Here is a 26,595-nt window from a genome sequence, read left to right as displayed (position 1 = left end):
AGTGCTCTTGGCCATACAGTGTACACTTGCATAAAGGAGATATAACATCCCTTTAGATGTACTGTGTCCTTATTTGGGGCTGGAAATAAGTAAAACAAAAAAAATTCCTCCACAGCTAGAGCTGCATTGATGCAGAGGATTAGAACTGCTAGAAATGAAGTTGCAGGTTATCTGCTTTTACATCCCATGTTGTGGGTTAAAACGCTGTAATTTGTAGTTACTCGGAACAGAGATGTAAATATTTTGTACAAAAGGGAAGGCAAGCACAGCGGTTGCCAATATTCCCCTTAGTGGAGGAAGGGCAGTGCTGCTCAGGCCTGAGGAATAATGCTGACTCAGCCCCACTGCCAGCTGGGGAGTTAGCTCTGTTTCAGGCTAACAGCATCTTGTTAACCTGCACAGCCCAGCAGAGCCAGCGTCCCTGCCCCTTCTGCTTTTCTCTTTTTTTCTTTCCCTTTTCTTTTTTCTTCCCCTTTTTAATTCCCGTTCATTTTCTTCTTCCCCTTTTCCTTTCTTCCCCTTTTTAATTCCCGTTCATTTTCTTCTTCCCCTTTTCCTTTCTTCCCCTTTTTAATTCCCGTTCATTTTCCTCTTGCCCCCTTTCCTTTCCTTTCCTCTTGCCCCCTTTCCTTTCCTTTCCTCTTGCCCCCTTTCCTTTCCTCTTGCCCCCTTTCCTTTCCTTTCCTCTTGCCCCCTTTCCTTTCCTTTCCTCTTGCCCCCTTTCCTTTCCTTTCCTCTTGCCCTTCTCACAGCACTTTTCCCCAGAAACACCATCACAAGGTTAGCTACCACCTGTTTTTAAATACCTTCATTCTGCTTTTCGCGTATAAATAAATACTTACATTTGGTGGAAGTATCTGTCAAATGTCTTCATTTTAGAACCAAGATCACTTCAGCCATCATCTTCTGTGCTGCAGCTTGTGGGACAGTGCTGGCAGCGGAGCCGAGGCCTCTGGCAGCAGCCCTGCCCTGGGAGGGTGGCTGGCTAATTAGCCCTGCCTGTGCCATCTGCTGCACCCAGTTAATTAGCTAAGACCTGCCTGCTCCAGCTTTTGCATTTCCCTAAGGCTGAGCCAGAGCCCAGGGGCTGAAGCAGCTCTGGTACAGCAAATTAACAGTGCCCTAACGCAGGTGGTAACAGTGGAACGCAAAGTGACAGAGCCCCAGTGACAGAGCCTGCTGCCCCTGACTCTGAAGTGGCCAGCACACGGCCCAGGGTGATAAACTTACGCTCAAATAACATTTGCGATCCCACGTCACTTCCTGTCGCAGATTTTTTTACTGCACAATGGTTTGGGACATCATTAGATCAATTTTATTACAAGGAATTTAAACAGCATGGACTAATGCAGCGTTAAACAGCGTTTTACAAGACAGCCATGGGGTCAGAGCTTCTCCCCTGACAATCCCAATCCCCCTCCCCATGTCCTGGCCGAAGCCACTCGCAAACAGCAACCTGCAGCTGGAGGCGCAGGCCCCTGAGCAGGGAGGGCTGCGCCCGGCTGAGCCACGGGCCTGGTGCGATGCGCTGGTGCGCTTTACGGTCTCCAGTCAGCACGGCAGCAATGGCTGTCACTGCGTGTCACAACGAGCCCGTGCGGAAACATAACCCAAGGCAGAAGCGTATTTGCTGGCTTGGGATGTTGCTAGTGGAGATCACAGAAGTAAAAACCTGCAGTATACTCTCACAAAAACACACACATATATATATAAAAAACATTATCAATGCCTATAAAAATCTAAATTCATAGTCTTCAATGACATGGCAATATAGGAATTCACTTGCGCTCAGATAAATAAGTACTGGAGCGCGTAGTAATAATGCGTAGAGTGCTAAACCTGTTTTTTGTAAGCGGTGGATCACTTCTCTGGATGACCAGATGCTGGGCTCGGGGCTTTTGCCTAAAGGGAAGGGGAAAAAAATAAATGAATGAAATAAAAATGCTGTTTTCAAAGAGTACTTGATAACAAGTGATCAATAAAAACCTCACTGAAGCAGGAAGGGCTGCAAAATAAGCTCATCGTCCTGGCAAAACCGTCACAAGAAGGGTCACAGCCAGGCACCGTCCTCCCCCCAACGAGGCGTCAGCCCACACCTGACGACAGAGCCAAGCGCCGCTCTCCTGCTTTGCGCTGGCTGCCTCACCTTTGCGTTCCTGCGCCTGCAGCCAACTGGCCCATCCGACGTCCCGAGGCTCCTTCCCCCTCCGTTGCTGGGGCTGTAGAAGAACGGGGACAGTTTCAGATGAAGCAAGCCTACCGTGCTCTTACTGCTGAATAAACACAGGTCCTTCACACCAGGGAGATGCTGGGAGGCCTAGGAAGAAGCCCTTTGTTCTTCTCCTGACCCCTCACCCTGTTATTTTTGTAGCAGAACCACCACATCCCCAGCGCCTGCCTTTAGGCATTTCAACAACACACACTGCACTGCAGGGGGGGCGGAAAAACCCCAAACCCACAGGTGATTGAGGCTAGCAGCAACGCAAGCTGAATTAAGCAGCAAAGAAAGCAGGTGATGAGCCGTACAGGCATCACACTCAGAGTTTGGGATTTCCTTTCAGGTTTATGCATGTTTGAGTTTTGAAGGAGCAAAGAGAAAAGATAAGATGAGAGTGCCATAACGACAGATAACAAGGCATTATCCTGTGTTGTCTCCCAGCAGCCATTTTGTCCATTCTATTTTAACATAAAAGCCTAAGACTGCTGTTTGAAACTCAGATAAGCACCAGCCCAACTAAGCTGAGTGAAACCTTTTCAGCCCCAGGCAAATGCAAGGGAATCTAGACTGGCACCGTAAGGAAACGTAAGGAAATGAGGCAGAAGACTGGAATGGATTTATCGCTGCTGCCACTGCAGGGCTGCTGCCACCTGAAGATCAGAATGCGCCAGGCCTAAGGCTGCGCCCCACTTTCAGCAGAGCAAAACTTGCTCCGACGGTGCCACCGATCCGTTACACTTTAGGGCAGGCCCAGCGTGGCTGCTTAAAACGGAAGAGAAAGGCGTTACCTTGGTTGGGTTGGAGACGTTCTCGAGAAGCTGGATGTGAAAGCTTCTGAATGAAAGTTTCGAGCAGGTCTCGCACGTGGCGTTGTCCCGCCTGCAGATTCACTTGCACCTCTGTTCTTCGGTCTTCCCTCACTGCCAGCTGCCTTCCTGGGCTTCCCTCTTAAGTCGGGAGCAGCGCTAGCTCTCGCTGAAGAGGACAACGGTGGGTTCCTGGTGTTTGCCATGTTACTCAGTGGCTTGGTCCCTCGTGCAGGATAGCTGAGCCGCTGCTGCCCAAAGCCTTCTATGCACCGAGGAGAAACATCTCCTGAGAGGACAAGAATACAGCGCTTAATAGGAATAGCAAATGCAGGATGAGACATTAGAGACTATTCAGATAACAAAACTAGCCCTAACTTCCATTCCAGCAGTACAGGGCTTCGCAACCAAGATCTTTGAGGATACTGAGTTTCGGTGATTTAATCTTTCTTGCGTAAAACTAGACCAATGGTAGGGGATTGAAGGTTTTTTAATTTTGGAGACAGAACAGCGTAACAACACCTACTCAGCTTGAAACACGCACAGTGTTCCTGCAAACGTGAAGGAAAAGAGTGTGCTTAAGTCTGTGTTTTGCCCACACCTTGATGCCTGATTCGTCTCCGAGCCCGCTCTGGTGATTCTCTTCTCTCTCTGTTGTCCTGAGGCGACAGCAGCTGCTGGGGTGGAAAGCTGGCTGCTGGGCTGGCTGGGCGCAGATCACAATGGTGCTAAAGCAAAACATACGTTCGACTGTTGAAATGACAGCTCATTCAGACTTATTCCTGTAAAAACACTGCGGGGCATCAGCTCTCAGAAAAATTAAGGTTAGCAGGGAATTGTTTTTAGGAAGGGGCAGATACTACTTGCCAACACCCCCAGGTTCTTTTACACAGAGCTTAGGAACAATCACTAGCTATCACAGGACCTAAGCAAAAATGGAACTGGCAGCGTGAGCCAGGCCTGCCGAACAGAACCACCCCATATTTGGGGCCTCACTGCCAGCCAGCCAACGACCAGACACTCTCTTATTCAGCCTTCTACCTCTCACGCCTAGAAATGACCCTGCAAAGCCAGTCCCAAGCATGGGGGAAAGCAGCCCCAAAGTACTGTCACTATAATTCTGATCCAGTTCCTGATACCAACCTGGTATCGGTGCCATCGTAAAAAACAAATCCAAGGACAAAAATCAAGTTAAAAGTGATTTCCAAGTCATGCTGCCTGCAGAAGTGCCCCTGTTGGCTATCCTTGTGATAAAGCCACAGTTTTCTGCAGGTTAATTACATCAAGGAACAACAAAAAAAGAAGACAGAAAATCCATAGGACACAAACCAAAAATATGAACTAGAAAGGAAAACATTTGTCACCTTTGTTAGATAACAGGAATACTACGTGGAACACAAAACTTTAAATACAGGGTGTCCTTTTCCTGGTTTGCAAACAAACTGTATTGCGGCAACTCAGCTCCCATCACTAATCCTTAACAAGTCCTGATTATCGTACACAAGCGTCACCAAAAATATTAGAAGCTTGTTGATAAAGCAGTCTTTGCATTCCGCGTTTCCAAAATAGTTAGACGGGGCGAGAGAAAAAACCCGAAGTCTTCCAACAGCCAACTGTAACAGGAAGTGGATGGGACTTCTCCTTAGTGTCAAGCACTACTATTTAGCAAAGTATAAGCTATGAAATTTTATCCGATCTCATTTCTATTAATACTGAATTTGCTATCACCAAGGAGAGGAAAGGCCTAGAAAACAAACAAACAAAATACAGCTTCACTAGTTTGTTAGTTAGGACTGTTAAGAACTGTTAACTTCCCAATCCCTTCAGCCGTGAAACAGAAAATGAGCAAGTTCAGCATTTTCATAACATGTCTGTAATAGCAGCAAATTCCAGAGGACTGTCTCTTCCAAGTGCACACCACTCCCCAAACCTGCTCTTTAGGTGTACAGAAGCATTAAAGCACCAAGCAGTCTAGCTGGTATCTGTCCAGCAGTACCAAGACCTGGCGTTCTTTCCACACAGAATCACTACGGTTGGAAAAGACCTGTAAGATCATCAATTCTAACCATGGATATTATTCCATATTAGAAGTATCAGACAGCAACGTATAGAAGAATCAGAATACCCTAGTGAGCACTCTGCAGCACCCATCGCTCCATAAAGCCACCACTTCTCTCTTAGGCCGAGCTTCCGACATATTCATGCTCTCACTCTTTCTCTCTCTCTCTCTCTCTCTTTACATCTACCCGCTGGGACATTCCTCCATCTCCTAGATTTGTAGCCTGAGTTGTCTACTTCCTCTCTTACCTACACAGGTCATACGCTTGTGCTCCTCTCCCACCTTAGCTGTGACTCATACATCCTGGTTTCAACATAACTTTTGTGTGCAAGTCAAACATTTATATTGTGCAGTTTCAGCGCCTTTTGTTTAGCTTTCGTTATAAGCTTTCAAAAATAATTGTTATTTTTGAAGAGCCTCAAAAGAGCCTCTTTATGAGCCCCAGCATACCACAACATTTCAGATGGGACCCAAGAGGCTTTGTTTAGGAAGATCTGACACAGGGAACGGTTGCTTGGATTCCTGAAACGTGCCACAACAAGAGGCCACAGGACTCAGCATAGCTCTTGAACAACCGGATGTGATACAACAGGTCAAGTTCTGGTTAGTACCTGATGATGAAAGAGCGTCTCCTCTTCTAGTTGGATGCCACAAAATTCACATGGAATCATAATGTTTCCTTCTGCCTGGGCAGCTTGGGGCTGGGATGAAGAGAGAGCCCTACGGCTTTTGGACCCAATGGCACGCAGACCATCATATTCTCGTGGATTTGGAGAAGAACTTCTTTTACTGAACGAGGCAAAGGCACTTGCTGGGTTACAACCTGTCTGTTATGCAAGCAACATGGAAAAATTAACTCTCCTGTTGAGCATAGATGGACTTTACAAACCACACTTTGCAAAGACAAAATTGCTAGAGCTTTCACAGTATCACTGAGTGAAGACTGCACCCTTGCTCAGTCATGGTAACAGAAAAAAGCCTTTTCTGCAAACCCCTAGACAGAACACAAGAAAGTACTAAACCTGGTGAAGAATCAGATCTTCAGCAGGGTAGAGCTCCTCACAAAATTCACACGGCAACATGATAATCTCGTCGTCTGCAAAGTAAGTAACAGAATCGCAGAATCACTAAGGTTGGAAAAGACCTGTAAGATCATCAAGTCCAACCATCACCCCAACACCACCACACCCACTAAACCATGTCCCGCAGTGCCACGTCCACACGTCCCTTGAACACCTCCAGGGATGGTGACTCCACCACCTCCCTGGGCAGCCTCTTCCAGTGCTTCACCGCTCTCTCCGTAAAGACGTTTTTCCTAATATCCAGCCTGAACCGCCCCTGGCGCAACTTGAGGCCATTTCCTCTTGTCCTGAGAGTTATATCTCTCGTCCTAACAGTCATATCCTCTACCATAGAGAGGTCTGATGCAGTTGGATGGACTTAATCTTCAAAATTCCTAAGCAACAGACTCCTGTTCTGTGCCGCAGGACAGGAACCAGAGCAAATGCTAAGGAAGTAGTTACTCTAGTCCCACTTGCTGAATTTCACATAAGTAAATTCACGTCACCCAGAGTGAGAACAATGTTTTGGGGTCAAAGATATATCACATAGTCTGGTAAAAAAAGCCTGTTACTGCCTGTTACTGCCTTCAATAAATCCTTTAGTACCATTTCTCCTTTCAAAATAAGCCAGAACTTCAGGTCTCCCCCAGATCCTCCCTTCCTATCATGTTTACTTCAACAAGAAAGTTCAACAAGAAAGTTGTCACCTGCTCAGTTGTTACGAAGCTCTCACCATGTATCAAGGTCACAGATTCACCACAGCGTTTCTTCTTCCCTTGCTGTCTGGCTTTATTAATACCTCTTTGAAAGAAACTATTTTAAACACTAATATTGCTAAGTTTTGAGGAAGCAGAAGATAAAATTTAAGAAAGGAAGGAAGAATGGTACTCATGGAGTCTAATCTCCTGTGTATTAATTATCTAAAAATTATTTAGAGGGAGTATCAAAGAGACTCATTTTGACATCTTAAAATACCTTTTTAAAAATCTTTGACATTCGCAGTCCAAGAATTCTCTCTTTCCTTCTCCATTCTCTCAAACTGTAAGGAAAAAAACCCCACCACAACAGCATTTATACTTACTTTTTATGTGGTTTGAAGTGCTGAAAGGCACTAAAGAGTCACAGGAGAAGATATTTGACTTGTCTGTTTCATTAAGGCAGGCCGATGGCACAGACTCTTTGGCGTAGCAGTTTTCCCAGAAGTCACTGGGAATTTCAGCTGCAGTATTATTGTGAGGATTATTCTCATTTTGTAGGCTAAGAGCCAACACGTAGTCTAAATCGGCGTTCCACTCTTCATAAAGTGAAGAACGAGTGTTTTCATTTCTCTCCAGCTGCTCCAGTTCATCCTCTTCAAAAGACAAATATCATAAATTTGAGAGAACGTTAAGCCTGCAACAAGCAGTCCCCTTCTGTGCGTTAGATTAGCTCAACCATGGGGGTTTCATACGTGCACATATGGACACTCATGGAGGTCAGCGTCTCAAAGCCTAGAAGGACACCTGTATCAAATTCAGGAGGAAGAAGGAAAACACTCATCCTATTTTTGTTTGCAACAAGCAAAAAAGGAGAAAAAGAAGAATGTCATTCCTCTTACTCCAAAAGCTTGAACTTAAGCTTCTTGGGAGCTTTACGAAGTGACTGAGGAACATTCTGGACCTACACTGTGAACAAGGTCTGATTAATATACCGTAGTCTCAGCGCTTGCACAAGGCTGAAACGTTTCCGCTTTGTTTCTTCACTATATAGATGGGAAAGTAAATTCCTTTTAATGGTATTACATTTGACAACAGTGGGAATTGTACATGTACAGAAGAAAACCATGGAATCTTTTCTGGTAGGAAAGCCACAGGATGTTACTGCAGAAGTGTGCGGCGCTACATATGTGAACCCACACCCAGATCTTACCTACTCTTCTACTTAGCTGAAGTAAAGAGGAGTGCAGCTGCTAAACAGAAACGGACAGAATTTGCAGGGAGCAAACAACTCCAATTTCATTTTTAAGCTAGATACTTTGAGACTAAAGAACAGGCAGTGGACTGCACCTTCACACCGGGTACCTCAGCAGTCCTCTATTTAGCTGGCTTACACCTTTGCAGTTCTATTCCACAGTAAAATAGTCCCACTCACACTGCCTCTGGAGCTTTCATTATTCAGTATTTTCACAGAAAGCAATTACAAAACCTTACACTTGGATCAGCTGCCAAATGTCAAATTAGAAGCCAATTATTACTCTTCTCTACAACTTACCTCACTTTGATTTCTTTGTGCTGCTGAAACATTTCTTCTGCTAATGTCCTTAAGTGTTTTGCCTCCTACAGAGCTGCTATAAATCTGCTTTTCTAGCACCCTGGGCATTCCCCACAAAGGCCCAGCATAGTTACCTGATCTTAGTCGGTTTCTAATGTCTCGGAGGGCTTGCAAATCTGCATTCTCATCCTCAAAGCGAGGCACTGTTCTGCTTCCATTTACTCGTTTCACCTCTTGCCCACAGACTCGAGGATGCTCTTTTAGATCTTTCACCATGATGTTACGACCACACCCACCACATCTCTCAGTCCTAGCTCCGCAGTAAATCTCATGGTCCTGGAGCTTGTTGAAAGCGAGCTGTATGTCACAGTACTGGCAGAGGGCAGGACGCAGAGGGCACGCTGACGCCTGGAAAAAGGAAGAGAGGTCATTCTTCACGTATGGAAGACTGAGGCAAGGGTGGAGGGAGGTTCTCAGCTTGCTTAAGAGTTGAGCAGTCTATTGTTTCTTCAGCCAGATCCAAAGCTACACAAAAGAATAGCCTGGCATAAGGTACTATGTGAGAAATGCAAGAACAACATGTTGTATAACCTGTGTATAAACACGCCAGCTGAAGCACCCTGAATACTCAGAACATTCTTTTAAAATCTGTAATGCTTGGACAGCAGATTCACATGGTGCTTTTTGAAGTTAGCTTTTACATACCGTCTTGACATCCAGTACTGATCGCATTTCATTGAGTACTGCTAAAAACATGTTGTATGTGTGTTATATTAGGGAACAGATTTACAGCACATTTACTACTCAACAAGAATTGCTTGCGTATGTTCTTTACCCTACACTGAATGACAGGTAAGTCGCCCTTCAAAAGGTGTTACACATAGATGAAACACATGTTATAATTGCAGATTCTGCAATAATACATCATCATTTGCTTTATAAACAAAACTAAAAACACTACACACAAATGTGCAGGATAAACTACTTCCAGGGTTTTGAACTGGACATATCTTCAAGGAAAATCCTTTTTTCCTCACCAATAAGCAGACCTGTGTGGCACTTGCAGGGCTGTCTTTAAATGAGCCCATAGGAAGGGATGGTACTGACATCTATAACAAGATGGCCTGTGACAGCAGCCAACTGGATTCAGAAACTCAGAAAATCTCACTGTGTCCCATTTTAGTTTATTTTACAAGCTATTTTAAAAGTCTGTTTGGACACAATGAGTTATTAAAACTCACATAATGACTGCAGCAGAGTCAGAAATGCGTAATGTTAAAGGAATGAAAAAAGTCCATCGTATTCTGTACTGCTGAAATAGCATACCATTTTTCATCTTCACCATGACAAAAATCACCGATTATCACAGATACCCTTTTTATAAGAAGGCCTGAGCAGGCTCCACCACTTTAAGGCAGTTTCCAACCACGTTCTGTCAGGGTGTATGAATTTAGAAAGCATGGTTCAATAAAAAGGATGCATCAATCACAGTTTGGAAACCAGGTCTTGGCTGACAGAAAGGCTCCAGAACCAGTGCTTGGAAATACCATAGAGTATTTTCCAAGTGTCTAATAACAGAAAGTCCACCAACCTCATGATCCTTCAAGAGACATTTTTCTATCTTCATCCTACACTTGCAGGTAACCTACAATAAACAGAACTCATTAGATTAATTGCCATAGAAGTCAGCAATTTTAGAGGAGAAATTTGGTTCTCACCTGCACGTGTTCAGACTCAATATGGTTCTTCATTTCAGACTTTGGGATTAATTCACTGCAGTAGCGGCATACTTCAATATTTCTTCTACAGTGGATTTCATGCATGATGAAATTAGCAACAAGAATATCCTTTTTGCTATGAGAAAGTCACAGAGGTTACTTTTCAAGTACACTGACAACAATTTCAAGCAGTTTTTCATAAAAAAAAAAAAATCCTAAGAAAGCTTTCTATGAATTCATGGTTTAGAGAACTGAAAAACCAAAGAGAAAGGCAAGCCCAGCCAGGCCTCCATATTCCTTTATAGTCGGGATATTAATGTATATAGCATGCAAAGATCACAGTTTTCACACTGCATTAAGATAAAATCAAGGTGGATTTATTTCCTTATGTGAAAGACAAATTTTGCAGCATAAACAAGTTATCACCTGGCTCAAGTTAATAAACCAATCTGAGGAGTTTTTTTCCTGAAAATAACTTGGCTATGAGAGGTGGAACAGTGCTGCGCTTGGAAAAAAATAAATAACAGATCCTGAGAGATGTTGGGCCAGATCTGTTCAGGGAATGATAGCAGTAACCGTATTACTCTGTAGCCAAAATTCCGCAGCTCACCTCATTTCTAAGATACTCGTTCTCCTGTCTTGAGGAGGATGCAAGGCTTACAAACACAAAAGGTGCAAAAAGAACTGAGGCACTAGGAGCTTAGCCCTTATTCCTGCCTCAAGCAGGTAGCATCATTTCTAAACACATGTATCATCCCCCCCTTACACACAAGGAATCAGCCTTCAAAACAGCAAAATTAGCTTTATAACCTATTTCTTAGTGCCTTCCATGTCACAAAGGAAAACCACTACAGCTGTTCAGTTTCCTCCCTTGCCAGATCCCAAGCAGCTAACAGCCTGGCAAAGCAACAAAGTCCAACAGCGGTACCTGAAGTGCCCATACTCACTGCTTGCAAACAAACTAGACTGATGTTGCAAGAAACTGTTTGGATTCTGATGTCTCTTTGAGGGAAAAAAAAAAATGTTAATTGCTTTAGTTGCTTGTATTCAAAATGCAACTTCTGAGATTACATCATTATCAGTAAATGTATTACCAACACCGGAGCTTCTAAAGAAAGAACTGTTGTCAAAGAGAAAGAACTGTTGTCAAAGAGAAAGAACTGCCACAACAGTATCACAGAATCACAGAATCACTAAGGTTGGAAAAGACCTGTAAGATCATCAAGTCCAACCATCGACTATGTGTCTATTGATTCTATTTTTACATCTCTGCTACATAGCTGCTAAAGAAAAACTTGGAATCGGGTACTTCGTGTGTACCTCACTGAAAACCAAGTCTTTATTTCTATTTGAATACTTTGGTTTCTATCTAGTTGATTAAGCCAGCAACTTGAGTAAAGGTTGGGAAAATTACTTTATGAGACATTAATACTTGGCAAGGTACAAGCAAACCCCAAACATTTCTAAAAAGACAGCATGTTCATTATTAATTTGCACCTTCTAGCGTTTCACAGCCTTTCAAGGGAATATATACTGCTTACTGATCTAATCGCCGAGCTTGCCTGCCCGAGGGACCGGCCCCAGCACACAGCCACCCCCGCCCAGCACTCGGTTTCGTTTCTTACCAGTTGCCGCACAGCCGGGTTTCCGCCTCGGTAACTGCAGCTATAGCCATGGTTTTGTCCGGGGGCGGAAAGAGAGGCCCCCCTTTCCCTCAGCCCCTCAGCCGGGGACACCCGCACCTCAGCGGGGCAGAAAGACACCCCCGTCCCCTCACGCGGGGGCCCGGGGCACGGCCGGCGGGCGGCTGCTGCCTTCCCTCAGCCGGGAGGGACGGAGGGAGGGGACACCCCCGCCCTCAGCACTGCAGGGCAGCCGGCTGCGGGGCGGGGGGGCAGCGAGCGACCCGGCCCCGAGAAGGGGAAACACCGGCCCCGCCGCCCCGGCTCCTCGGGAAGCCAACGGCGGGCCCGGCCCCGCCCCGCGCCTCCTACCGGCCCCTTCACCCCCGCCCCCGGGCCGGCCCGGCCGGCGGCTGCGCACTGCGGTTCTGCGCTCTCATCATGGCGGCGCGGGGCCATGTGCAGGACCCCAACGACCGGCGCCTGCGGCCCATCTACGGTACGGACCCCGCGGCCCCCCGCCCCCGCTCCCCCGGCCCGGCGGGCCACCCCGCCGCCGCGCCTTCGCGGCGTTGTCCCGGCCCGCCCGGCGGCGCCTGGGGCCGGCGCGGAGGGGCCCGCCGGGCGGCCCGGCCCGGCAGGCGCTGGCTGACTCCTCCGGCGGGGCCCGCCGCCCGCCCGCCCCATCCCCGGCGGCGGGGGAGCTCCGCGCTCCGCTGGGCGGGCAGGCGCCGGGGCAGCCCGCTCCGGGGGCGAGGGGGAGCGCGGGCCCGGCCCCGGCCGCCCCCCCCCCGGAGGAGGCTCTCGGCCTCCCGCCGCCCCGTCCTTCCTCCCGCCGGGCGCCGCTGCCCCGGTCAGCCCGCGGCGGGTGTGTGTGTGCGTGCGGGGAGCTGCCGCGGAGCCCGGCGCCGGCTCCCCCCGGGGCCGCCCGCCCGGGGCTGGAAGCGGGAGTTTGGCCGGGCCGGGGCGGGGAGCCGGCTCCGTCCCCGCCGCGCCTCTTCCCGCGGGCAGCGGCGCTTTCCCCGGAGCTCCCCCGCTGCCCGCCGGGGGGTCTCCCCGCTCCGGACCCCCCAGCCGTGTCCGGGAGGAGGCGGGGGCCGAGCGCAGCCCGCTCGCAGGCGGCACCTCTGCAGCGGGCGGTGGTGGTGGTTTGTGTGCCTCTTTCTCTCGGTCGGGGTAGCTTGGGTCGGCGTTTGCTTTCTGCTGCAGAGGAGCTAGAGATTGATTAATTCATAAAGGGAACGAGAGCAGCCAGGGAAACCTTCAAGTTGTATGTTGAGGTGTAGTGGCACAGACTAGTTACGCTGTTAGGAGAATCAGTTGGAGACAGGAGTGAAGTAGTTGGAAGGAGACGCTCTTGTTAAGAAACCTCTTGTATTAAGCTGTCCCCAAATATTTCCAAGGGTATTGCATGCAATTGGGATTGCCTAAGAGATCGTAGACAAGCCTGTGTCTCTCTTTATGCAAATATAGAGAAAGAGAAAAGAAAAACACTTCCCCCGGCTACAGTATCGTTTCTTCCCTAAAATTGAGGATTGGATGGAGATTTTGGAGAATGTTCTCAACTTTTTTGACACCAGAAAAAAAATCTCTCCCTACAAACCTGTGGAGAGCTGCCCTCACTTGGGGATGAACGTGCTTCGGGAGTGTCCTTTGCCACTCAGGCAGTGAGGACGGTGCGGTATAGACTTGCACCGGTGATGGGTTCCAGTGAAATGGAGGAAGATAGTTTTGTTTGATTAAAAGTGTAAGCACACAGCTGTCTTAAAGTTTGTGGCATAACGATGAGTGCAGCTGTGCAGTTTATGTAACAGTTTTAAGTTTTTTTCTTTAGTTTTCTGTATGTGCTGTGATTTGTCATTTTTATTAATGTGCAATTGTTTATGTTATAACTTGTGTGATGTCTTAAATGTTCTTAAAAAGCTTGGTAAATTCAACCGATATTAAAGCAGATGATGTTGGAGATGTATTTCACTGTATTCATTTCAGAGAGTATAGCTATTAGGGAGGGAGCTTTAAAAACGCTTTCTGCTAGTTCTAGAAAGGATTATCTGCAGTGTAAGATGTGAATTCGGGCTTTGGTGCTGCAGAACCCGAAATAAAGTGTATATCCTTAAAGAGGCAAATACACAACTTCACAAAAGTCATAAACTGGAGACGAGCAGCATGAGGTCGAAGGTCTGGTTCTTGACTTAACAGTGCTTTTCAGTTTGCACCGTGTGCCTTGGTTACTCAGGGTTCTTGACAGCTATGTTTATCTTTCTTCTTGATTTGTTCTCCCTTCACCTGAAGGTTCACGTGTTGCATTTCCAGCCATTGAACATCTCCACCTACAGACCTGCAACTAATGTAGACTTAAGTTTATTTTCCTTTAGCTTGAATTCCTTTGGAAGTTGCCAGCTACTTTGGCTTCCAACAAACTTACTTGTTGTTAGCAAAATACAATCTTTTCCTTCTGCTGCAGTTCAGAGAGGTTTGTGGTTTATTTGATTTACTTTAGGAGACCTAAAGTGGAGATCTTATCAGCACAGTTGTTAATCCAAGACAGGCAGTGCAGTGTGGCAGGTAATTTGTGTGTAAGTGAACTGTGCAACACAGATACTTAAATCAAGAAGTCTCTGCTGGTGTATAAAGAGATCACCAGGATTTTCTATTCCACAGAAACTTCTTCACTAAGAAGTCCGTGCTTAAGTTTTAATGCTAAAGGTGATGCATAGGTTTTCATAAGTTAAAATGGCCATCTAACCCATGTAAGACAATGTATTACAGTTTCAAACTATATTTTGTGCAGCAACATTTTGTTTCAGTTAGTGTGGGCAGGCTGCCTCGTTGGAGGTTTTGTCTGTATGGTCTCGGGAGTCCAATTAGCGCTCCTTTCCATGTGCAGCACTTGGGCGTGGAAGCAAATGTTAAAGCTGCCGAATATAAATCTCATTAGTATAGACGCACACTTTGTACCATATACCAAGGAATTACTAAAGGTCACCTCTCTACTTGGTAAGAGACTTCTCTCTCATAATGCGAACTGCTGTCTTGATGAGAAAAAGATGTGTAATGTAATTGCAATTAACTGTCATTAGCTCTGTTCGCAGTTTGGTAGGGGAGAGGCCAGAACAGTGTGGGCAGACCGTTCCCTGTTGGCATGTCAGGTGCAGCTAAGCTTTTCTGCTAGGTTTTGGTTAGGAAGTATTAATTTTTGAGGGAGGGGAAGCATATAGGGGTCATGTTCTAATCTAAAATTGCTTGTTTGTAATTGTCTAAAACATGATGATGCACTGTAGGTGAAGCTGAAAATTACAATACTGAGCTGAAAATTATAATACTAAGCTGAAAAAAGGAGAAAATGGTCTCAAGAGAGGGGTTTTCTACAGCTGGAGTTTTACTAGATAGTGGGATATCCCCCTAGGATAGACTTTTTTTTGTCTTTAAAACCACTCTGGTGAAAGCATAGTGATACTCTGTTAGGGGACAGATTTGCTCTGCCTGAAGTATGGATCGTGTGGACAAGTAAGTCTTCTCACTTAATGCTTTGATAGATTGTGAGTGCTTAGTTTCTAACCTACTGCCTGTTGTAACTCACTGAAAGTCTCCCAAAGGCACACCAAATTAATTTCTAATTTTACTGAAGCAAAGAGCCTAAGCTCCATTGCTAGCAAAGAGCTGTTGCTGCAGAACCTGCTCTATTATGTGTCTCTTTTGTTGCTGTAATGATCTATGTGGAGTAATTACAAAAGCTCGTTTGTTTGAATGACTAAAACTAGTACAGCGAGATGAATACTTCATCTACAAAATGACATGTTTCCTGAATGTTTGGCTTAGTAGTAATTGTACAAGGAAAATGCGGTTTGTACTACTGGCCTAACACCACTTACTCTACAGTAAAATCAGGGATAGCTTTCCAGAATGATCTTGTGTTCTGCTATAATACTATATATGTTGTTCTTATGCAGATTATCTCGATAATGGCAATAATAAAATGGCAATCCAGCAAGCGGATAAACTCCTCAAAAAACACAAGGATCTTCACTGTGCAAAGGTAAGTGTGATTGCGGTGCACTGACCTCGTTTGGTGAGCGTAGCTCTGAGACTTGGAGTGCTTCGCTGTGCCTCTGGAACAGTGTCCATGATCTTCCAGAGACCAGAGTGTCTTCTGAATCCTCTGGAACATCTCGGGCTGTTCTAATTCACACAGTATCATGTTTGCCTGGAAACTTGTACAGATCCTCTTGGTCAGGTGCCTCTAATGACTAGAGTGTGACTGGTTACACCTGAGCTAATTGTCTAGCTCCCTGTCAGAGCCACTGCAAGCAACCTTGGCACATGGGCTGTGCCTTAAAAATACCTTTTTTAGACCTTAGGTTGGGATACCTACCTGAAGTAGTTTGGACCAACATGTTTACTTGGGCGGTGTAGTCCTTAATAAAACATAAGAAGGTGATTTTGGAGGCATTTGCTCTTCTGTCTCTTGTTCGCTGCCCTCCTTGCTGTGCCCCTGTTGAAGGGAAAGGAGTTCTGTTCCTCGGATTTCTGAACATATGACTAGCTTTCTACTTTTCTCTTTTCCCTGTGGGTTTTCCTCTACAGCTCATACTGCTTCTATATTATGGAAGCTTCCCAAGCTGAAGCGAGTGTCATTGACCTGAATCTCATTTATGTCACTTCTCTCTGGCCAGTTATTGAAAGAAAAAAAAAAAAGAAAATTGTTAGGACTGGTCAGTTTTCGGTCTGCAGATACGGAAGAACTGAGTGGCAGCTGATGCCTTGGAGCAGCCTGCGTATTTGTCAAGAAATGCAAAGCCACGCTGTTTGCTGCAGCTTGCATTTGGAAGTTTTCCTCTATAGCCATATGGATTAGAAGCTTAATAAAACCTGGAGTTCTGTAGAAATAATGAGGTGGTTGGGCAAAGCCTCTCCTCACCAGGAATGAGAGGATTTTCACTGGTAACTGCCAACTGTGTTTCTAACAGCTGCCTCTGTGTTGTGTCAATAGGTTCTAAAGGCAATTGGCTTGCAGAGAACTGGCAAGCAAGATGAAGCGTATGCTCTGGCACAAGAAGTAGCAGCACTTGAACCCACAGATGATAATTCCTTGCAAGCACTAACTATTCTTTACCGGGAAATGCATAGACGTAAGCTTTTTCCTTTGCCTCTCTTAAAAATCATAATTCTTCCAGAAGTATATGTGACCCACAGTTTCATGGGAAATGTGTGAAGTCCAGGGTTCACATATAGGCATGTTATTAAGAGACTTGGAGAATGTAAATGATGCCTGTTATAAATGCCTCTAAGGCTCTAGTGATCACCACAAAGCAAAGAACCTTGTTTAGGCTTCTCTTGTTAACATTACTGTGTACACAGTTCCTAAATGAGTGGCATGCTAATAATCATCCATCACGATCAGCCTATGAGTTCACTATTTTTAATGAAAGCTACTGGAATTTGTTGTCAGTATATGTGGTAGAGATGACAAATCACATGGTCTGTGGTTTGGAGTGTGCTTAATGCTGTGAGACTGTAGTGGAGGGGTTCAGGCCTCAAGAAGCTGTGTGACAAACAGGAGGGAAATCCTGGCCTCTCAATTTGACCGCAGTAGCTTTTTCAGTACAGTTCCTTGTAGTGACACGGTATTTTAAAAATACTAAATCATGAATGTTTGAGTGATGGAGTAAAATTGCATGTGCTTTTCTGAAAGAAGCCAGACCTTATATACTGCTTATCTACAGCTCTGAACAGTTGTTGTTTCTGGCAGCTTCTGGTGGTTCTTGGTGGTGGTAGCAACATTTACTGTTGAATTGCTGGAGCAGTGACAATGGGGTGAAACAACTTCTGTAGAAATGGGTATTTGGTATCACTCTGCAACATAGCAATTGCTTATGCTCTCCTAGTTTCTTTCGGTGTGTGTGTACACCTATGTGGAGTTAAAGCATCGTTTCTTGAGTAATATGAAATTTTTGTGTCTATGTGTGACTTCAACATAAACAAACCCCTGAAAATGTGAAAAGCTTTTCTGTGATTCTAAACAACTTGCATAAGCATTAAGCTCAGGTTTCTAACTTTTAGGTTTATAACTCAGAAAGGAAATAGTGGGTGTTAGGCACTTCCACTTTTGGTCCTGCAAGAAAATTGTAATTAGATGTTTTATTATGTATGTGTGTCGAGGGTATGTAAACTATGTGAAAGATGAATTACATTAGTTTTCTAATAGTACACTGAGTATGATTGTAAATTAAAGGAAAAAAAATCTGGAATTATGAAAATGTAAGAAAGTTTTGCATCTTATAAGTATTTAGTCATGATAGACCTATTATTAAAAGTATAGTGTGAAGTATTTTACTTGTTAAGAGTACTAAAATAGGCAATTGGGAAATAACAGGATATGACTAAGATAAGTAAACCTGCGATAAGGGTAACTAATTTAATACTAGGTTCTGAAAATATTTTGTGTTCTGATACATAATTCACGTGGAGCAGTCATTCTGCCAGGAGTAGAATCTTCGTTCAGTTCAATGCTCCAAAATAGATAAACTTTCTTATGAAAAAGACTTAAGTGCTTCTGAGCAGTTCAGTTGTTGCTGTTAACTATTTTGAGGTTGGTTTGTTTGTTTTTTTAAGCACTTTCCTCCTTTGCCTAATGTTTGTAGGGCTTGGGGGAGAGTGTATCATGTCTGTGGTTGATGAGTGTAATTAGATTACTGTTCAGAGTATGGCTGATGCTATCTTTAGGTAGCCATGCTTTAAAATTACTCCCAAATTTGTCTTAACTCAAGCATCTGGTTTTGGTTTAGCGGAACTGGTAACTAAACTTTATGAGGCAGCTGTAAAGAAGGTTCCCAACAGTGAAGAGTATCACTCTCATCTCTTCATGGCCTATGCCAGGGTTGGAGAATACAAGAAGATGCAACAGGTACCATCAACAATTTGTGTTCTGGTTGTTTTAAGGTATCTTTTTCTGTATGTCTTACTGTTAATGCCTTTCCATATTATAAGTAATCTTCCAGAAAGCTAAGCTGGGTTAATGCAGGAGTTGTACTCTATGCTAGTTTTTACAGAAAGGCTTAAAAGACCATTATTTAGGGGGTGGGTTATCTGAAGACACATGCTTTCTTTTCCTTGCATGGCATAGGACAACTGTGCCTTTTGTGTGCATATCTGGTAGAATATGTTGGCTATTCTGAGAGGTTTTTATCAATCCGTCTTAAACAGTATGGTGGTTATCTATGAGACAGTGTATTATAAAGGAATTCTGGAATAGATAGAAAAAGATCTAGCAAGATCTTCTGATCCATGTTTAAAAACTTGTTTTACTCCTTAATTCGCTGTTGTCTTTGGGAAGAAAAAAGTAATCTTACCCATGCTCTTGCCTCTGGAATCTAATATATAACTAGGCTTGTATTGGTTGTAATTCAGTGAAGAAAAACTAAAAAGCACTACCTTTAAGTACATCTTATTTCTCAGTTGGCAGAACAGTGTCATGCTGGTTAGTTTTGTTTTCATCCCTTCCAAATTAGGTGCCTGGAGAATGCCTATAAATGGAAGATTCTTTTCGAAGCATGCGTGCTCACTCTTCTGTATAAAAAAGCACAGAGAGCCAAGTAAAGGAGTCCTAAACTCCCTCTCATTCCTACTGTGTTAAGGTGACTTGAATTTTGGTACAAGTCTAGTTTAAATAACTAAAAGAATATATGGAGCAGCAGCGTTATCCTCCATTGCAGCCCAACTTATATGCTGTTTGAGTTCAAGCTGTAAATAGGGGCTAAGTTATTGATGTACAGAAATTACAAGCCTGATATGACCATCTAAACTTTAGAGACATGACTGCATGTTAATTGTACTGCTGTCTACAACCATGAGTGGAAAAAATGCCAGTCTTGCACAGGTAATGATATTTAACATTTACCTGACCTTTTGTGTGCTTAAAATGTCATACAAACATGTATCTAGTTAAGTTATCCAGACATTGTCAGAGAGGAGGCTGTTCCAGATTGGCCTGTGCATTTGATGTAAGGACTTAGAGATGCAAAGAGTGCGTGGATGCTAACTGATCGGAGAGTGAGAATAAACCTCAGCGTCCTGTGTGCTGGGGTATTTCAGCTGAAAGTACTGGAAAATGCAAACTGAGACTGCAGTCAGGAAGTCAGCACAACAGTCCATCTGTGGTGTAGTAGACTGTATTATATGTAGTTTCTTAAAATTGATTACAGATTTTGTATGGGTAAAAGTGTTGTCCTTCATTATATACAGACGCTGGAAATCTGTAAGAGAAATATGTGAATAACTGTTTCTCTGTTAGGCTAGAGAATCTTGAATACTCTGGCTCTGCTTTGGTACAGCCAAGCTTTCAGCTCGACCTTTGCTTAACCACTGCTTTGCACGTATAGGTGACCTCATTTTTCGGCTATCTGAGTATGCGTATGTATGAAATGAGTGTTGAAGGGCAGTTGCTTACGTGAGGGAGGCATGGGGTTTGGTGTGCCTCTCAGCACTGACTGCGCGTACTAGTGAAAATCAGCATGGGAAATAGCCCCCTCACTCCTAAAGAATAGGTCTTCTGCTTCCTGGTGTAGTTAACACTTCTAGTTAAAGCTGTCATCTGTTCAGGCAATCATACATGCACATGCTCATTGCCGTTCCTTCTCAGATCTACACAAAGCCCTTGATCTTTGAAACGTTTTCACCCTATATTTTCTTCTTTAGAATGTGTGTTAGGATGGAATGGCTCACGGGTTGATAAAAATCCTCCCATCTAGTTGCTAATTCTGCCGCTTAGCTTGCGTTGTCTGTCATGAGAGCTCATAAACAGATAAGTTTCAGGAATGATGAAACTTTGTCTTATATTTTTCAGGCTGGAATGGCACTTTATAAGATTGTACCCAAAAATCCGTACTATTTTTGGTCTGTGATGAGCCTGATTATGCAGGTGTGTACAGTGTTGCAAATGAATTTGACTTTCACTGCAGGTATAGTGCAAACATAGAAATGTTCCAAGTGAAGATATTAGAGATATTTTAAGTAAAACGTCTGTTTGAACTGTTTCTCTATGATGCTGGGGGACGGACTGAGCACTCCTTAAGCAGTAGTATTGATGTGGTTCAACATGAATGCAGTAGTGTTTTTATAACGGAAGTTAACTGGTCTGCCGTGCCACGTTTATACAACTTGAAGTATTCTCTTATCTGGACTAGTACCCTACTGTCTGTTTAGTTAGAGAGCTGATGAATAAATCCTCAAATATCTGCAGCTCCTTAGGCAGAACTGTTCCTCTCTGTAACTGGGTTATAAAGGCTCTAGGAGGAAATAAATGAGCTCTGGACTTAGCATGTCTTTAAGACTGCAGCAAGTCTGCAGGAATAGGCCGCAGATCAGCTGTGCTGCTGTTAGTTGAGACGTCTGATTAGTGCCTGAATCTGCTAATCTGACAGAGTGTTGACCAAGCAAAAAATAAGCATGGAGGCATTAATCACATCCTCTAAAACACTGTGCCGTGGAAAGCACAAACATATTCTTGCTACATGTTATTTGCCGTGGATATTGTGTGCCTAGATGCATGAGTCTCTGGACGATGTAATCAGAAGTGAGCTTTTCAATATATCACTAGTTTCCTTGCTGCTTTTTAACAGAGCAGTTGCTCACTGCACGTGACAGATGGCAGCTCTGAATATGTGGATTTGGGGGGATTGAAGCACCTGGGTTTTTTCTCTTCTAATGTGAAAAAAGCAGTGGGTGGGACAACACAAAAAGTTGATGAGCTGTACAGTAATTCTTCTCTTCCTCAGTCTATTTCAGCACAGGATGAAAACCTCTCAAAGACGATGTTTTTGCCACTAGCTGAGAGAATGGTGGAAAAAATGGTGAAAGAGGATAAGATTGAAGCTGAGGCTGAAGTAAGGCTTGCAGATACTTTCAGTATGATTTGAACATTATTGAGACAAGGAATGCACTGTTAAAGGAAGTTGATTATTTTAACCGTTTTCCAAGATAATAATCAGTAGTGTTCTGGAAGTAAATGTGAATGTAGCGGGACAGAAGGAAAACCAAGAGCAGGGGGTTGAGAGGGATTTGGAATCGTGTGGCCGAGGAAACTTTTTTTGGTATTTAATTTGACTGATTAAGTACTTGGTTTTGCTCCCTGAGAGGCCCCAAGAGAAACTTCAGGACCGAGAATGGAAAAAAGACCTAAATTCCTGAATGTTCCACCCTCTGGGATGCTAAAGATAGCTTTGCAGGCCTGGCTATCTCCCATTTCTAATGACAGTAACACAAGCCACTTTATTTCTTGGCACACCTGTATATTGTTTTACTAGCAAATGTAATTGCAGCCTGATCTTTCTTTTAAGGTCGAACTGTACTACATGATTCTGGAACGTTTGGAGAAGTATAAGGAAGCCTTAGATGTCGTGAGAGGAAAACTAGGAGGTAACTTATTCTCTGAATTAATAATCACAGTTGTGTGGAGGAACAGCAGTTCTCCTTTGCTTCAGGCTTATCCACTGGTTACAAAAAAAAGGCTGCAAGAAGCCTGACTCTTAGCACCAGTTTCAAACATTGATGCAAACTCTGGAGGTGCTCTCATGCAAGCAGGTTTTACCCACCTGTTTATGGTATTTCAGTGTTACTCTGTGATGAACTTTGCAGCAGCATGCTTAGCAGTAGTAAATTGATAGCATGTTAGTTTGTTGTAGCTGCCATCTTAAAAAAGAAAAGTTCCTAATATCCTGTATTTTTGTGGACTCTCTCTGGTGACTAAAATGCACGTGCAGTTTTAAGGAACTGGGATACGAAGGTTTCCATAGCAAATCTGTCCTTTCGAGCCTTCAAGGGCCTCTCTTCTGTTCTCTTACACTTACTGTTTTGCATCCTTGGCTATAATAAGCTTTGAGCAGAAAGTAGAGAAGGAAAGGCATTGATTAAATAAACTTGCCCTTCTGTTTTTAATTTAGAGAAGCTGACAAGTGAGCTCCAAAGCCGTGAGAACAAGTGTATGGCGATGTACAAGAAGCTGTGTAGGTGGCCAGAGTGCAATGCGCTGTCGAGAAGGCTGCTGCTGAAAAAGTGAGATGATTTTTTTCTGCGGTCCTACTAAAAAAACGAAGAAAAATTCTGGGCTGGTTGTGAATTGCCTTGTTTAGTGGCTTTTGTAAATGGCAGTTAAATAGAAGAGCATCAGACGATCTCAAAGCATTTCCAAACGTTTACACTCCAAAGCCTGAGGAAAAGGGCAGCTGAATGGAACGTTAAAGGGACATGGTGAAGGTCACAGGGAGAGTCAGTGTCAGGACTGTAGTTGCTTCTTTTTGAGGACTGACTTTTAGCGATGCATTAATGGGATAAAATGTTGTTTACTTCCTTATTTCTAAAAGCTGTGCTAGTTGTCCAGCCCTAACTTTCATGGTGGGAGAGGAGGAGAACTGCATTTACCTTTAATTTTCTGGAACTTCATTTCTCTCACTTGGCCAGACTTCATACTGGGAAATGTGTGTAATGCTTTGAACAGATGTATCAGGAGAGAGCGTACTAGTGTGATCAAATCTGTCTCTTGGAACTGTCAGGAGAGATTTGTTGTTTGCTTTTTCTACTTAGCTGTGCCCTAATCTTAAGTATAAGTTAAATACAGAGGCTTGAAGATTAGAAGGTTCTGTCTGCATCCACTGTCCACAAGGGCTGCAAAATGTTTCTTCCATAGAGAAGTTGTTCTTTGTATTTAATATTTGTTAAATGTATTTGCAGTGGGAAAAACTGGAGAAAATAAGCATCAGCTTTACAGGACACTTGAACACAGCACTGACAACATGTAGAACTAATATAAGGACATTTTCAGCTTTACCTTGTATTTGGCATCTCCTGTTCTATACTCCTAAATTGCTCTGAACGTGGGCAGGAGAAACTTCTGCCTTAGCATTTTGTGGGGATATTCATGAGCTCTGATTGGAATGTAAATGTTAAGAGAAGAACTTGTAGCTTGCCTCAATTCTTTACTGAAATTGTTTCCTTTAATATGTTTCAAGAAGTTCAGGCTGATAGCGTTCTTAAGATGTGAGACCTTTTCAAGCAGAAATGATCCTTACTAGAGTTGTTTTTTCTGTAGTATGAGTATGTGCTGTTCCTTAAATTCAGCTTTTGCAAGGAATGCAGTTTTAGAAGTGAGTTACTGTTTTGGCAATTCCCTAAACTTTGTTCTGTGCCCGATTTTTGTTTCAGCTCAGATGATTGGCAGTTTTACATAACTTACTTTGATTCAGCATTTCAACTCATTGATGAATCCTGGACACCTCCATCGGAAGAAGAGCAGTAAGTTAACAGTTTTGCTGTGGATTTGTTTTTCTTTTGTGCTACAGCGAATTGTTTGCATTCATATACTCGCTACAGCGCTGTCTGTGTCTTCGGGTGACTCCTTGACATCAGACCCCAAATGATGTGTTCTCCCTACTTTGTTTTGGAGGCTGGCAATAGTTCATTGGAAACAGCTAAATAATAGTGGTTTGTACACTATAGAACTCTTCCAGTTCATATTTTTCATGGCGATTGAGTTAGAGAATCCATCATGCCAAATTTCCTTAAGAGTGTCCTGGGAAAATGCTGAGCACGTGTTATCAATGCCCTAGCAATGGGAAAAATCAAAGAACCTTTTGTCTCTTTAATTGCACAGCTCTTTGGAAGGAGAGGTACACTATTCTATAGAGCAAGCTGTGAAATTTATAGAAGAGAGGATAACAGAAGAATCTAAGAGCTCTCGGCCACTTCGGGGACCATATTTAGCTAAACTGGAGCTGATCAGACGTTTGCGATGCAGAGGTTGTAATGATGAATATAAACTAGGTAAGAGCCGCTAACTTGATGATAAATTAATCTTTTGGAGAGAACACAAACTTGGAACAAGCTCTTTGCTGAATCACTGAGTTAAATACAATGTCTGTTATGAAAATGTATGCGTTGTTGTCTGTACGTAAAGCATTCTGAAAGCATTAGAAGATGAGCCTTGAAGAAAGGCAGGTAGTTTGACTGCTCTAGGGCTTTTAAAAGCAAGCATGGAAACTTTCCAAAGGACCTGGGGGATCTAGGAGCATACAGTCGCTGACATTGTAATGAAAAGTGCATTCCTGATGCACTGCTTTTGTAGAAAGTCCTGCTGTTATGCTGTAATCTCTGGGTGGTTTTTCATTTAAGTTTTTTGGCAGTAATACTTGCTTTTTAAAAACTTGCATTTAAAAATCGCATTTAGGGAATCGGTGAAGGAGAGAATGTGATTAGAGCAACATCTGTGCTACTTACTAGTTCCTTTTGTATTTCCATCCAAAAATAAGTTACTGTTAGATAAGTGGAGGCTGTGTATGCACGCCTGTTATGCTGAGCTCTTATCTGCCTAAATAGCTTGAATGAAGCTTTTGGGCTTTTTTTGTGTGTCCTTGGTTACCAAAGATATTGAGCCTCTGTTAAAATCTGCAGTAGTGCAGCTATTCGTTTTCTAAATCACTATGTAATCTCGAAGTGGTGGTGGGGGGGAAGCATTAACAAAGATTTCTCATAGTGATTTTACAGATTCAGCTTTTAATGGAGCATATTAAAAAGATGAACTGGCCTTTTTCCCTAGGTGATCCAGAAGAACTAATGTTCCAGTACTTCAAAAAATTTGGGGACAAACCCTGCTGTTTCACTGATCTCAAAGTATTTGTGGATCTCCTCCCATCCAGCCAATACACAAAGGTAGGGAAAGATAAAGAAGTGGTGGCAGGAACTGCAGCGCTTGTTTGGATTCTGATCCCTTTAATTTAAAATACCTGTGGATCATATTAAAAGACTGGCAACATCAAATTTTTACCTTCTGATTGAAATTCAGAAAACTCCTTGCACTGTAGAAAATACAATGAACATCTGAATACACTGAGCAATTTCATTCAGAGGATTTTTACTGGAGACTGAAAACTAAGTTTGATCCTGCAGAGTCTCAGACCCAGATGTAGTATTCATTCAGCTTTTTTATTACAATTTCAAGGTGTCAGGGTTCTTTGAGATGGTCTTGGTGGAAAGCTCGTAATGCTGATGAAAATGACAAGATATGAGCTTGTATCTTGTGGTGAAAAGCTCCCTAGGAATTGTAGTTCAATTGATAAGCTACCTGATTAGCTCATTTTTTAAATGAGTAATCTCTCATCATTTTTATTTATAGATCACAGCTTACAAAATGGAGTAGTGTGAAAACAGTGAAGACCACCCTGGTCATTCATGTGCAGTTCTCATTGCTGTGTACTGTAACTTTTGTTTTACGAAGACATCGTCCACTTTCCCTTCCCACTCATCACTTGTTTTTCCCATTAAATTATTTGTTTAATGGGAAAAATCTGCTCCCTCATTCGATGCAGGTAGGGTGTCACATAGATGTTTTGCTTGGCTCTGCTGTAGTACTAGACAGATTGATACTGATCAAGGGGTGACCGAGAGACCTATGGCAACTTTTCCAGACTCTCTTTCTGAAACAAGCTCTCTTTAACTGAAAAGACTATTTGTGCAGCGTCATGAACAGCTCGTTGAATGACTTCAGCAGCTGGGAATCCTGTCACTCACCCCATTGTTTTTCTAAGCCATTGTGTAAAATTATCAGAGCTGGGGAAGGCTAGGCAGAGAATCCTGGATCAGCCAGAGGTTGTTGATAAAATGTTTGCCAAGTGTAGATAGTGGTGGTGTTTTCTTATTTTATTAAAATATTTTTTGACTTCCAATGCAAGCTCTTGCCATAGCCTCATTAATAAGGAGAATGGTGGCCCTGGCATGTACGAGTTGCTGCTGATGTTTTATGTTAAAAGGTGTGGTTTTACTCCACTGGTGAGAGATGTGGTCAGTAGGATATTTAACTCCTAGTTCTGGAAATG

At 43.5% G+C, this 26,595-nt stretch overlaps 2 protein-coding genes across 3 annotated transcripts in view; one reads left to right on the top strand and one right to left on the bottom strand.

Annotated features, from left to right (window-relative positions):
- Positions 1–1,812: 1,812 nt before the first annotated feature.
- Positions 1,813–11,803, bottom strand: TRAFD1 (TRAF-type zinc finger domain containing 1). Of its 2 annotated transcripts, none has more exons than XM_009813978.2 (11): positions 11,738–11,803; positions 10,113–10,248; positions 9,986–10,039; positions 8,400–8,802; positions 7,226–7,495; positions 6,106–6,179; positions 5,695–5,910; positions 3,626–3,752; positions 3,007–3,313; positions 2,147–2,219; positions 1,813–1,902 (listed from the first exon to the last, which is right to left on the bottom strand). In XM_009813978.2, exons 1-11 carry the CDS (start codon positions 11,785–11,787, stop codon positions 1,861–1,863), a joined length of 1,752 nt encoding a protein of 583 aa, XP_009812280.2. In that variant the 5' UTR covers positions 11,788–11,803; the 3' UTR covers positions 1,813–1,860. The 2 variants fall into 2 exon arrangements, with proteins under 2 accessions (XP_009812280.2, XP_059683709.1); XM_059827726.1 differs by having other exon boundaries at positions 8,529–8,802.
- Positions 11,804–12,175: 372 nt separating this feature from the next.
- Positions 12,176–26,595, top strand: part of NAA25 (N-alpha-acetyltransferase 25, NatB auxiliary subunit) — a 30,805-nt gene continuing 16,385 nt past the window's right edge. The window contains exons 1-11 of the mRNA XM_059827698.1: positions 12,176–12,233; positions 15,685–15,770; positions 16,725–16,863; positions 18,520–18,638; positions 20,577–20,651; positions 21,508–21,615; positions 22,069–22,147; positions 22,672–22,783; positions 23,930–24,019; positions 24,378–24,547; positions 25,320–25,432. Of these exons, the coding sequence (XP_059683681.1) occupies positions 12,176–12,233; positions 15,685–15,770; positions 16,725–16,863; positions 18,520–18,638; positions 20,577–20,651; positions 21,508–21,615; positions 22,069–22,147; positions 22,672–22,783; positions 23,930–24,019; positions 24,378–24,547; positions 25,320–25,432 (1,149 nt within the window). The remainder of the gene's footprint in view (positions 12,234–15,684; positions 15,771–16,724; positions 16,864–18,519; positions 18,639–20,576; positions 20,652–21,507; positions 21,616–22,068; positions 22,148–22,671; positions 22,784–23,929; positions 24,020–24,377; positions 24,548–25,319; positions 25,433–26,595) is intronic.

This window comes from Gavia stellata, chromosome 21, assembly GCF_030936135.1.
Source record: "Gavia stellata isolate bGavSte3 chromosome 21, bGavSte3.hap2, whole genome shotgun sequence".
Lineage (NCBI taxonomy): Eukaryota > Metazoa > Chordata > Aves > Gaviiformes > Gaviidae > Gavia > Gavia stellata.
The sequence above is the reverse complement of the archived record's forward strand: the minus strand, read 5'-3'. Positions and strand labels throughout refer to the sequence as shown.

Excerpts from the sequence above, each read along its gene's own strand:
- TRAFD1 (XM_009813978.2), bottom strand. The coding sequence starts at position 11,787 with ATGGCTATAGCTGCAGTTACCGAGGCGGAAACCCGGCTGTGCGGCAAC. Across the intron at positions 7,496-8,399 it reads AGCAGCACAAAGAAATCAAA|AGGATGAACTGGAGCAGCTG; the intron begins GTGAGGTAAGTT and ends TGTCTTTTGAAG. Across the intron at positions 2,220-3,006 it reads ACGTCTCCAACCCAACCAAG|CCCCAGCAACGGAGGGGGAA; the intron begins GTAACGCCTTTC and ends GTTCTTCTACAG.